Below are 13,149 nucleotides of genomic sequence, written 5' to 3' on the forward strand. Positions count from 1 at the left end.
TTGTGGATTAGCGTAAAAACAATAATTCATTGACGTTTCAGTCCACTAGATGGCGCCAAGTGCTCACTCTCACTCGAGCTGTTGTCTGAGTATATCGCGGTATAGGATTTTGCACACACTCTGTATATCGCAGTATCGCGATAATACCGTATATCGTGTCTTAAATATTGTGATCATTTCATATCGTAGTGTCTCTGGCGATTCCCGCCCCCAGTACTAACGCTAACGGGATTTGCTTTTAGCTTTTTAGCTCCTGCAAACACCAATTTTATGCGACGTGGCAGGAAACGATGGAGCTCGTCAAAATAAAGCTTTACAAACTGGACGGCACCAGTTTGTAAAATACTTAATAGACAGGACACACAGCACATTATTATAAACATTATATATTGATTCTCTGCAACTGTATACATCAATAAATCCTCTGTGTCTTTGCTTCTTTTTTGTCTGATTGAACCTCGTTTTGTGTGTTTTTTCCCTCAGAAACCGATGACTCTGGCTGCGTGTTACTCAACACATCAAGGAGGGTGAGTTTTAATATTCGCTGAATTAAATGTAACTCATTTATATTGTTCTCATCCAGTCTGGGAAGTTGATAAAGAGCAGCAGCAGCAGCTCAACAACCTCAGCAAAAATCCACATCTTAATTGCTCTGTAAAGTATATCTGCGTCAGTGACGGGACTGGAACTCTTACACCTGAACGTGTGGAAGTAAAAAATCTATTAAAAAACAACTGCATTGCACCAAATGTGTTTTAGCGCGAGCCACACAAGTGGATTCTTTTCAAACTTTTTTTGTTGGCTGCTGAGGAAAATACTTCACTGCTGTCCAACACTGAGCAGAGAACTTGCTTGAAGAAAGTGCTGCTATGCCAATATTTACCCAGAATTCAACTAATCAATAAAACCACACTGCATTTCTGCATAAAAGTCAGCAAATCCACGACTTAAGACCATAAGAGACCGTAAGAGATTGTAAGTAAGTAAAACAGTGATTTCACGCAGAGATCTATTACTTTTTGAGATTCCCTAATCCACATTTTGTTTCATTTCATAATAAGAGTCACCCGTGAGCCTTCAAAATCTGGGTTGGTGGCGCCATTGTGTCCAGTCATATGGTCATTTTCCTCATTTATTTATTCATTATATTATATATATGATATTTGGGACCCACAAATGGGTCGCCAGAGATTTATGTGTTAGATGTGGGCAAGATATAGTGTCGTGTTGTTTTAAAGATGTACACATGTACATTATGCAGTGTTTAAATTACTTTATTGACTGTTTAATTCAACACAACAGCTTAAAGTAAACGAGTCTATGGTAAAATCTCCTCCGTGTCACAAACTGCTGCCTGTTTGTGTTTCCACGCCGCTCTGCTCCTCGCACACTGTAGGTTTTTTATTGTTTTTGCAGCACAGTCGCGATCGATGTGCACACACAACAGCTGCCGTATCCATATTACAGTCGGTTAAGAGTGTTATAAATCGCCGTGAATTAAAATCTAAAAACACCAAACAGAAAATCCCCGTTATATCATTTACTGTCTTTGTTTTATTATCATTATTATTATTGTTGTGTGGCGTTTTAGGAGATTAGGAATCGCTGTGCAGCTTCTCTGTAAAGCATCTGCCTGTTTGATGGTCCTGCTGATTTGATAGCCAGCCCGAGGTATTATGTGTTTATGATTTCGCCCTCGCTGCCACCTTATTCAACTTTATGAATGAACACACGGCGTCGCAGCCGGGAGGAGTTCCTCATTCATGCGGCACAAAGAGAGACCGAACAAATACAGCAGCAGCCAATCTTTAGTAATTGCTGCAAAAAGAGAAACAATTGAAGCTTTTATTTTTTATCACACATGCTCTGAAAATCACTGTACTCGTACAATACCTGTAACAATATGATATAATTATAAACTTGATTAACATTAATTGCTTTACAAGATGATATTTATGGAAAAAATAAAAATGCCAAATAAAGGAGATATAGCAACGTAACAGAGCAAATAATATAAAACAATTCAAGTACATTTAATATACTTGTCAATGTCGGATTTAACCTTCAAATAATGACTTACAGATTATTTTTTATTTGTTACTAAAGTTGTTCTTTTGTCGTTTTTTTGGACGGGATTTATTGTATATTTCCTCGACATTCACTACTATACTATATTCTACGACCGTTGACACAGACAGTACCGCTAACCAACTGTGGGGGAGCCCTAGAGCAAATCCTACGTTGTGTCACTTTAAAGCTAAAAAGTTTTGCTCCAAAAACACTGCAGCAAAATCTGAAGTGTATTAAATGTGCTTGAATTGTTTTCTATACGTTGCTTTATCTCCTTTATTTGGCATTTGTTGACACAGACAGTACCGTTAACCAACTGTGGGGGAGCCCTAGAGCAAATCCTACGTTGCGTCACTTTAACATATTTCTCTGTGAGCGCTGATGTTTCTGGGGTTAGGGTTAGACCTTCTCAGTCCACAGCATTTAACGCAGCGTCTGTACAAATTTAGATGGGTTTCGCAAACATCTTCGAACTTTGGGAAAATGATGATGTCACAGCCCTTTGTCTTCTTCTTCCTGTGTGTACTTGTGCTGCTTTCACGTGTTCTCGGAAAGATGATACCTCCCATTTGTGAAGTCGGAACTACGTTCAAGTGCTTTTGTTGTCGTTCACCCTCACTTGATTCCTGCGTTACAGCGCCACACACAGGGCTGGCATATATACTCCAGCGTATATATTTATGTATGTATTATTTTAAAAGGCATTTCCTGAAAACGATGGCATGTTTTGCGGTAAGCGTATTTAACGAGCAAAGACGGTATCTGCTGTTTTCTTTATTCTCTTCCCGAGTCTTATTTTAATTCAAATGCAACGCGCCCAATTTCCCAGCATGCAATAATAAAGTAATCTGATTGTGTTTCCGTGTGGATGAGGCCTCAAACTGTGAAGTAAAAAGCCTGTCAGAGATTTCAGACTCCGTTCACAAATCACTTTCTCGTGCTCACGTGGACCGACTTCTCTGCCAAGCGCTTTTTGTTTTTGGACCCCGTTCATTTGCGGCGCTCTATATTTAGAAATAATGTGGTTATGTCTCTGCTGCAGCTGTGCACTTCTCTGTTTCCTTATTAAGAATTGAAGAAGTCACATAATCGCCCCCCCGGCGCTCCATCCTTCACACGAAGACCACACGTTTGCCCGGAGACAACAATCCGAGAGGGAACGCCGAGCGAGTTCTGTTTATTTTAAACATCGTTAATCGCCCCGGACCTGAAGTTTAAAAAGCCTCTCAGAAACAAAAGCTTTGACAGATTCCTGCAAACAAAACAAAAATCTAATCTATTTATAGACCCCCTTTACACAAATAGCTGCAGCGGCTCTCAGCGTGGACCCTCTGCTCGCTGTTTGTTTTATTGTGAAAGGAGCTGCGGGGAATCCACTCATCTATAGAAATTCTGTCAGTCACTCGATCGATTCAATCGAGCACTGCCCGGCGCGTTGAGGTCTCCATCGACTCGCGGCCGTGTCTCCGTTTGTTCTTTCAGTCAGTTCTGTTGTTTCACACCATTGGTCCTTTGGTGTCACTCCTTTATTGGACTGCAAGGTCAAAGCTTTCTTTGTGTGTGTATTCTCAGGCTGCGGCGGGTTATAACGAGAGTAATCCATTAATAATCGTCATCTACAACTTTAGTTTGTGATTTTTCAGCTTCTTAAATATTTTCTGGTTTCTTTGCTCCAATAAATCATTTCAGAAGTTATTTTCCAGGTTGATAAAACAAAATATCAGCATTTGTCGACATTTTCCGACATTTTATGGACCAAACAAGTGCTCGGTGCTCGATTAACCGATTAATTAACTGTTTTGATAATTGCTTAATCAGTTGTTCTGTGATTTTTCAGCTGCTTAAATGTGAATAGTTTCTGGTTTCTTTGCTCCAATAAATCATTTCAGAAGTCATTTCCAGGTTTGGTAAACCCAATTCGACATTTTCCGACATTTCATGGACCAAAGAAATAATAGCCACATATATATTCCAAGAAGTGTCACTACTAGAGATGTGTATTGAATTATTGTAATGAATAAATACACATGTACACTGGACCTGTGCTTACCAAAGTCTGGGTCGGGACCCGTAGATGTGTCGCGGGAAATGTTTTTAGGGTCCTCCCCCAAAAGCAATATGTTGTTTTTTTTCAGAATTCTCCGAAACCTTTTAGTAAAGATTTACATTTATGTTTGGGAAACGCTGCACTTGAGAGCGATGACTGCGGCGTTAAAACAGAAGAAGAAAATGCTACTGTTAGCTTAGCCTTTAGCCCATGCGAGACTCGACAATTTGGCAGCAACGTAAACCTTGTATCATCCTTTGTGTTCATTTTGATAACGATTGTGTTCTAGTCTTTTTTAAATGAATCTGGTAAACTATTTTTCATAATTGCTCAGTTGTCCTGTGATTTTTCAGCTTCTTAAATGTGAATATTTTCTGTTTTTCCTTCTGTTTCCTTCTGTGTCTCCATAACAAAGAAATCATTGAAATTCATTGATTTTTTGAGAATAAAAAAGCCTTGGGAAACACCGAATCAATGTCTCAACGACTTGTAAATGTCCTTCGCAGTATGTGAAGTTAATGAACTTCGAGGAGGAGATCCGGGCGCACCGGGACCTGGACGGCTTCCTGGCGCGCGCCAGCATCCTGCTGGACGAGACGGCCGCATCCCTGGACGACGTCCTGAAGCGGATGTTGCACCACGTGGGTCAGGACAGTCACACATGTGAGCCCGGCTGCAACTTCGAGGAGGTGATGAGCTTGCTTTTCACAGATGCGGGAGCTCAGGAAGTCAACGGTAAGCCGGGGGACACAGTGGAAGTGCATGTCACACACCCACACACACACACACACACACACACACACAGAACATGTGTGTCACAATCTCGACAACATCTGACATTTGACCTGAACAAAATTGATGTCCGCACACGTTAGCGCCATCACTTTCAGGGTCAGAGCTGAGAACGAAGAACATCCGCCAGCGATGTTCATTTGTCCGTCTGCACACTCAACCAAACCTGTTCACACACACACACACACACACACACACACACACACACACACACACACACACACACTCACAGACATCAAACGTTTCCCTGGGAAACTGATGATTGTCCTACGCATTAATGCACCAACATATGGCACAAACGCACACACATTCAAAAAGCACAATCTACGGAGAACAATGCAGCTGATAATCCTAGAATAAAAGCTGTGCTGATCACCAAAAACATGTTGGATCATGTTTTTTGCAAATTTGAAACAGCCAGTGTTCTTGTTGAAATGTCAAATGTAAAAGTAATATCAAATTATTCAATTAAAACAATATGTTTTCAGAATCAGAATCAGAAACATATTTATTGCCATGTATGCTAGAATCGATACAGGGAATTTGCTGTGGTGAAATTACAAATAAAATCAAAATACAATAAAAAAGAAAAATATAAATTGCACAGTATATTACCTAAATTAAACTATAAAACTATTTAAAATACAATATTAAATTATATGGTGTGCAGTACACTGTACAGTTGCAGTCCAGTGGTCATCATTAATGTAAGTTTTATTAGTGTAATATAGTTCAAGTCTTTCAATATCAGACATGAGACACTAGGAACATGTCCTTTTCACAATTTTCCTGACCAAAATAGCACAATTTATTTGTAATTATTGTAAAAGAAAATGACTGGAGTGAAGATTTTAAAGATGAAAACACAAAAATGGAGTTAGTTTTAATTGGTGAGCTTCTGGTGTGACAGTCTCCCCCTTGTGGCTCTCCAAAAAGCAGTCACTTTGCTGAAAAATGAACCATTTTCTCCCGTCACAAATTACACCAAAGTGGAAATGAACTTATAGCAAGTGCTCGCTCCTTATCGCAGCGCTTGACAAAAATCGTCCCCTAATCAGCGAACATACTGTCATTTCCCTGCGTAGCATCTTAGTTAAACCACTAATTAAATCTCTTGCTGGTTTGAAAATGAGCAGTCTGCCGTCTTACACAGCAGTATGTATCCATATTTATTATCGCTTTAATTACATCAACCCTCGCTGTTTTTGTTGTTATGTAATGTTTTGCTGACTGTTTAATGACAGAGTATAGACGCGGGGCTTTTCTTAGCTGCCTGTCACACGCACGCATGTATGCGTCTGTGAGAGCCGGCGTCGCTGACGGTCGGTCACGAGGCTCGACTCCGCACAGCCGCCCTCTGACAGATCGTCGAGGCGATAATTGACTTCTGTCATCGATCACTCACTTAGCTTCTCAAATGGCTCTCTGAGACTCTCAAGCTGTGGCGGCTGAAGCTCCTCAACTGTGTCTCTGCCCCCGAAAAAAAGCTGATGAAGAGGTGACGGAGACAGAACAGAGGGTTTTCTTTATCCCTCACTGGCTGCCGTCTTCATAAAAAGAAGGCTTCCTGCACACTGTGTGGCTTCTTTGAGAAGCAATTTCAGCGTTTAGAGGTTTTCCCTGATGGTAGAAGTAGCACGGCGCATAGGGGCACACAGAAATAGCTTGTATAAGCTATAGATTGATGTAGAGCTTCGGTAGCTGACGTCACACAACCGAGGTAAACAATACGTCAGAAAACTCAGCTGTTTTCATCCTGAAAGTGAAGATGTTGTGCCAAAACAGACGGCGAACTGGAGAACATTTAAGAGACGTGCATGAAGCGTTCTCACAGTGAGTAGAAGAAGATGGAGCGATGAGAACAGTTGTTAACTCTTGGCAAATCACGGAGTCAGACTAGATTTACCAAGAGCTAGCATGCACAGCAACATGAACACGGCAGTTATTTACACTGCCCGTAGACTCCACAGAGAGCTCAGTGTTTGCCACTCACAAAGCCAGATTGCGTCCATATTGATCTTTGCTGTGGAAACGTAAAGAGATTATAATACCTATTACTTAATACTGGTCAAACGCTCTCGCTGAGTTGGATGCCAAAGAGTCAAAACTATAAATGGTGATAAACCAATAAAAATCCACACACAAGTAGCCAAGAATAATTTTGTTTATGGAAAAAGTAGTTGTTTTTAAAAATGGCTGGTTATGGCTACGTGGTAAATTTTGACCAATATTGATAGCAGTAGACTCTCAAGGTTGTCGTATCAGTAACAGACAGCATAGTCGTAATCGGATGTTTTGTCGCCCTTGACTGCCGTGTCTCACGATTCAAAACGTTCATTTGCGATGCTGAATGTATTGTGAGATACAGGAGGTTTGACTATGTCCTCCATTGTTTCATTGCTGGGTGGAAGGACATTGTCCCTGGGACATTGTTCCCGCTGCACTGTAAAAACACTGGTCTTTACTAGCATATATATATTCTCCATTATTTTCTAATGTATAAAGTAGACATTTCAGTTTTTCTTGTATTATATTATGTAACAAAAAGAATAGTTTTGACTCACTCCTGGGAAATTAATTAAGTTTCAGCAGAAGAAATGGGGATAAATGAGGATGAATGATGTAACAGTTATTCAACACGTTCAACCGCTGAGATTTACAGGTTTTTTAAAAAAGTGAATAAACATTTTACAGAACTCTTTGAATCGTTTAATGCTGCATTTCTTTTTTTTTTAATTCATCTCTTCGACATGAGGTTTTAATATTAATTCAAAAATAAAACCATGAATATTAAGACACGAAATAACGTAGCTGAGGGAGCGAGGGAGAAAAACATCTTCAGGGGGGGAACAAAGACTTTTTCTCGGGGGAATACATTGGCGGTGCACACGTAAGTATGTTATCAACAGGACACATCTCTTCAGGTATTAATTTCTGCCGTATCTGCGCTCACTCCGTCACAGCGGGGCGATACGGACCCAGCTCATTTGGAGCTGTAATACTGTAGAGCTGTGAGATAAAGAGAGGGGAGGCCAGATTATCACGGCCGCAGAGAGAAAGAAAAGAACGCAGGAGAACAGAAATGAAAGGAGATGAAAGCCCACAGAGATAATTAGTCCTGCTCCAACTTGGAGTGGATTTATTTTTAATTTTTTTTTTGGAGGCCAACTTGTGCCGTCTTTTTTTTTTTTTGTCTCAGGGTTTCCTGAGCTAAATCCCCTTGAAAACTAAAATGATGAAATGATTTAAATCTATAAGTAATAACATGAGGCTGAAGGAAATGATGAGCAGCTGCCACTGAATGACTAATGTCAATATTTTGAGTAATGATGGATGTACTGTATAATTGTATTTTTTTCTCTCTCTCTCTGTCTCTCTCTCTTCTTCTTCTTCTTCTGTGTTGCTGTTGGCAGCGACGCTGCACGCCACTGATTGTGTGCCCTATTTGTGTGATGACTGTACCATAATTTCTTCCCAAGTAGCTGTCACCTTTGATCGATCTGGCGTCTCTGCACTTTGCCACCATTTGCATAATTCTCCTTGTTTTTTTGACTGAAATCAAACGCTCAACCGTGAAAAACAGTCACATGTTTGTGATTGTGAAGCGGCGCGGGCTTCGCGGTGAGACTACGTTCACGAAAGGAGGTCGTTTTTGTGTCGGGTGAATACGTGCAACTGCAAATTTCCACACTCACTGAATAAATATTGATATTATTCACAACTGTAGGTTAAAGGGTCGCCGTGGTCACATTTACGGCGCTTTTCCATGATACAGTTCTAGCACGACTCGGCTCGATTCTAGTATCAGTCACGTCCTTTTCCATGACTTATTCGTTCTTCCTGAACGTGGGCGGAGTCATCATAGCACGGCTGCGCGAAACTGCCGCAATGTTGTTTTCTACGCGAGACACAAACACAGAAACTAGCGACTTGTAAAGCTGTTGTTTTGGGTGTAACTGAATCATTAGAATCAGTCCATTAAAAAGATTTGTTCACAGACTGTGAACTGATATACCACTGAACATTCGGCTCACATTTTAGAAATTTTTTCTTTGCTAAATGTTGGAGATTAACGTCATGTTTTCTGGGATTTGTAAGTCTTTTTCACTGATCTAAAGTTCGGCATCGTTCGCTTTGATTCTTGTGTCGGACGTCGCGATCATGTCTCTTCCAGTGACGACACTCTCTGACCGATCAGTGGTCGGCAGTCTGTCGACGTCAAACTTTAGTATGGACTCGCTTGGAACCTTCGCCAGAGTCGAGTAGAGTCGAGTCAAGCTATGCCTATTGTTCCTAAACTACCATTGAAGTTCCATTCTTTGGCACCCTTCTCTTGGGGTATCTGAGTAAAATAGCATGGTACAGTCATGGTGAAGCTCGAGTTGCTCCACCTATGACGGTCCGCTGTCACTACATACATGTTAAAAGTCCAATTTTAGTCAAAGACAATCATTTGGTTTAATTAAAGTCATGTAAAAACGTTATTCGGACTAACGTACCTGGATAATGCGATTCATAGTCCGATTACTCCTGCATGTATACGTTTAGTCGGTCTGGAATCGGATTTAGCGTTCTGCACTTGCACAAAAACGTCTTTCGTGTTTTCTTGATCGCAGTAAATGAAGTAGTTAATATTTCAATGGTATTTCGTGGTTACGTTCCGTCGCGTTTTGAAATGGTCTCACAGCGACTGTTCAGTTGAATCTTGACTTGTCTTGAGAAGTTGGTGGTTAACACCTTTTTTTCATTGATTATATGAATATTAATATTTCTCTCGATACAGTTCATACAATTTGATATAATCTAACATAATTGAACTGTTGATTAAATTTACAGGTGACAAATTAAAGGCGATTGTCTCCCTCAGCTAATTGTCTCCCTCAGCTAATGGACGCCATTTCAGTTTTCGCTCACCTCCTCCTGGCACAGAGCGAGTATCTTTTCAGCTTTGTCAGGGAAAAAAATAATCCATATTTTGTCCAGTCCAAATTCCAAAACAGAAAAAAAAAAAGAAGTGAGATCTCAGAGGAATTACGAATACACCTCCAGCCAACGAGAGAAATGAAGTGTTAGGCCTTGAGATCTCGTGGTTCAGACTATTACTAATTTGTGTTTCCTCTTCTCTTCTAAAGAGCAGATTCTTGTTTGCTGTAAATATTCAAACAATCATTAGCTCCATTCAACAAGAAAAAGGTGCAGCTCTTCCTCTCTGCTGTAATAATATATCTCTTCCATGACCGTTGACTGTGAAAACCTCTCTGTATAGCACTCAGCGGGAATGATCGGAATACCAAATTGCAGGAATTAATTCGAGCACGTGAGGAATGGACGCCATGCGTGATTTTTTTTTTTTTTTTTTTTTTTTGATGTCTTCATTGCCGTCTCCTGGGTTTTTCTTTGCGCTAACTGGACACGTGAGCCCCGCTATCGGTGATAAAAAATCAATCTTTGGTAATAGCCCATAGCTGGTAATCGAGATAAGATCCAACAAAGAGCAGACATTGAGGGATTTTCTCTGGAAAATGATATTTAATATGCATGAGGTAAAGGAGGGCAGGAAATGAAGCTCCTGCTCCGCGGAGATATTTCTGTGCCAACCTGAAAGTGTGTCTCCATATGTGAGTGTGTGTTTGGTCACCTGTTGAAGGTGACTGCACTGACTCTCTGGTCTCTCCTCTTCCTCCCTCTTCTCTTTTTTCTCTTTCTTCCTTCCCTCCCACAAGCAGACAAGTCTCAGAGTTTCGTTTTCTTTGATGACGGTAAGCTGTGCTAATTGGACGAAAATGTCAGCATCAGCCGCCGTGAGGCTGCAATCAGTGGGGTTCTTTCTTTTCTTTTTTTTTTTACGTTGTTGTTGTTTTGTTTTGTTGTTGATTTTTTTGTGCTTCTGTACCAATCACCATCAGTATGTGCCGTTTGTGCTCGTCTCCGTACACTCGGGACTGGGTCGATGCATGGAGTCAAATCAAATGATTACAGACGCGGTGGCGAGCGGCGTCCTCTCTGTCACAGATATCAGTGGCTCTTCAGCTAACCCTACCAATCAACGGACTGATCACTGTTGTCCGCCCGCACTCGTCCTCCCGTCGCCTAATCAAGGCTTTTTGTGGAACCATGTTTAAAAAATTAAAAAAATTAAAAAAAAGAGAAAGAAAATTATCAAATCCATTAGATTAAGACTGAAGTGATAACATTCAAATTGTTTGATTGATGCCTTTGACTTTGGGGCAAGAGAAGAAAATGTTTTCCGACAACGTTACAAGGACCTCTGAACTAATGTAACAAATGCCCTCAAATAATGACATTTATAATTATGAAAATCATATTTCATGTTTCTCTAATGGCTAATACACCAGTATGTAGAAGCTCTTTAATCGATAACTGCAAAACAGCAAAATAGTAAACCACATTATTATTATTTCTTGATTAAGATGTCAGATTATAGTTATTTGAATATAGAAAATGATTTCCCAGATATTCCACATTTAAATATGCCAAAAAAAAAAACATAGTATAGAAACACTATATTACTCACCCTACACAATGTAAGGACTACTTCATTGTCCCATACAACTGAATTGCTTATTAAAAGATATACATATATATACTGTATATATAGATATATCTCTATATATAATTAACATAAATAAAACATTGGTTGCATTAAACCAAATACCAGGCAAAAAAAAAAAAAAAACTTTTGACCCACTAAGATTTATCTTAGATTAAAATAGCAAAACACCGACTTCCTGTCTTACTTCCCATTGTGGGATTTAAATTTGACATAGTGGTGTCGGTGTGGCTCGGTTGCCAGGTTTGTACGAAAGGCCCCAAAAGCAGTTTTCTGTATTATCTGTAACGTTAATGTAAAGCCGAGTCATTTCGAGTCACTTTACTCAAGTCTAAGCGAGTCTCAAGTCCCTCAAATTTGTGACTTAAGTCGTGACTCGAGTCAGCGAGGAAGTCGGTCTACCTGGCAAATTGGCGATCGAACGCTCACAAAAAGTGGCACAAAAAAACTGCACGGTACGATCTGAAAATCGGCGTTCGGTGTGACCGCAGCACAACCAATTAGAAGGTCTCTCATGTTGAGGACCTCTTATATTTAGATCACTTCATCTTTGGGGCGTCGTGTACACTATCCTTGACTTTGAGTATATCCACGTAGGGCGATGTTTGATTTGGCTATGTCGGGGGCGGTAATTTATTTCCGCGTTAAGTGGATACAGGGGATTTAAGGTTCCAGCAACGTTGACCCAGTCCCCGTGGCGCTCTCATCAGCATGCGAACGCATCACATCATTTGTGGCGTGATTGGTCGTGACGGATCCCTGACATACAGTAAGTGTCTGGTGTGCCACTCCTGTAACGGAAGGTTTTTTTTTTTTTTTTTAAATCCCCTCCTTTAAAGCTTTCACCACCACCACCACCACCACAGCCCCACATGCTTTGAAGGGAACCATTTTCTTTTCTCCGAGTGTGTGTGTGTGTGTGTGTGTTTCCTTAGTGTGTGTGGATTCAGTTGCAGGTACGGCATCGGCTGATACCACAGTTAATCTCTTAGGCAGCAAAAGATCAAGAGGTTTTATTGAGGTCACCTCTGAGCATAATGTAAAGAGTCTCCCGGCTGAAAGGACTCGTGGCCCTTTCACACACACTGACAGAAATAAACCATCATTCTCTCTATCTTTTTATTTATTTATTTATCTATTTTAGTCGGTTGGAACACAACCATGTTTTTCCCCGGTTGGGCGTGTTCGTAGAATTGTGTCCGCTCACCTCACATGTGATTTAAGAGTGAAATTGCAATCTGTTTTCCCGAAAACCGAGACTCGTGGATAATGAAGCTAAAAAGAATTTGCCAACAATTCACTGGGAAAAAAAAATAGAAAAGGAAAAAAAAAAGATCAAAGAGGCCAAATCCAGCCGTCCAGACTTGCCTCTGTCGCATTTTTTTCATCAGTTTCCATTGAAGTTTGTCACATTTGATATGCTACGTGTGACTGATTCTTCTTCTTCTTCTTCTTCTCTCTCTCTTTTTTTTTCATCTTTCCTGTGGAGAAACGTTCGTGTTTGCATAAAAAAAAAAAAAGCTGATGAAACGATGTAGAAATCTTGATGAAGCTGACAAGTATCATGTCTTAATTAGTCTCTGCAACGGAATCGCATCAATCAGGCCAGCCGACATATCAAACACGGTCTGCTCACCTGAGCTGCTCATGTATCGTATATATACATATT

The 13,149-nt window shown here is 40.4% G+C and overlaps 1 protein-coding gene across 1 annotated transcript in view; it reads left to right on the plus strand.

Moving 5' to 3' along the window:
- slc4a11 (solute carrier family 4 member 11) overlaps nucleotides 1-13,149 on the plus strand; it is a gene marked incomplete at its 5' end in the record, with an annotated part of 84,131 nt that overhangs the window by 41,221 nt on the left and 29,761 nt on the right. The window contains 3 exons of the mRNA XM_083885843.1: nucleotides 484-527; nucleotides 4,624-4,852; nucleotides 10,636-10,668. Coding sequence (XP_083741969.1) covers nucleotides 484-527; nucleotides 4,624-4,852; nucleotides 10,636-10,668 — 306 coding nt within the window. The remainder of the gene's footprint in view (nucleotides 1-483; nucleotides 528-4,623; nucleotides 4,853-10,635; nucleotides 10,669-13,149) is intronic.

Source organism: Microchirus variegatus, assembly GCF_963457635.1.
Source record: "Microchirus variegatus genome assembly, chromosome: 2".
Lineage (NCBI taxonomy): Eukaryota > Metazoa > Chordata > Actinopteri > Pleuronectiformes > Soleidae > Microchirus > Microchirus variegatus.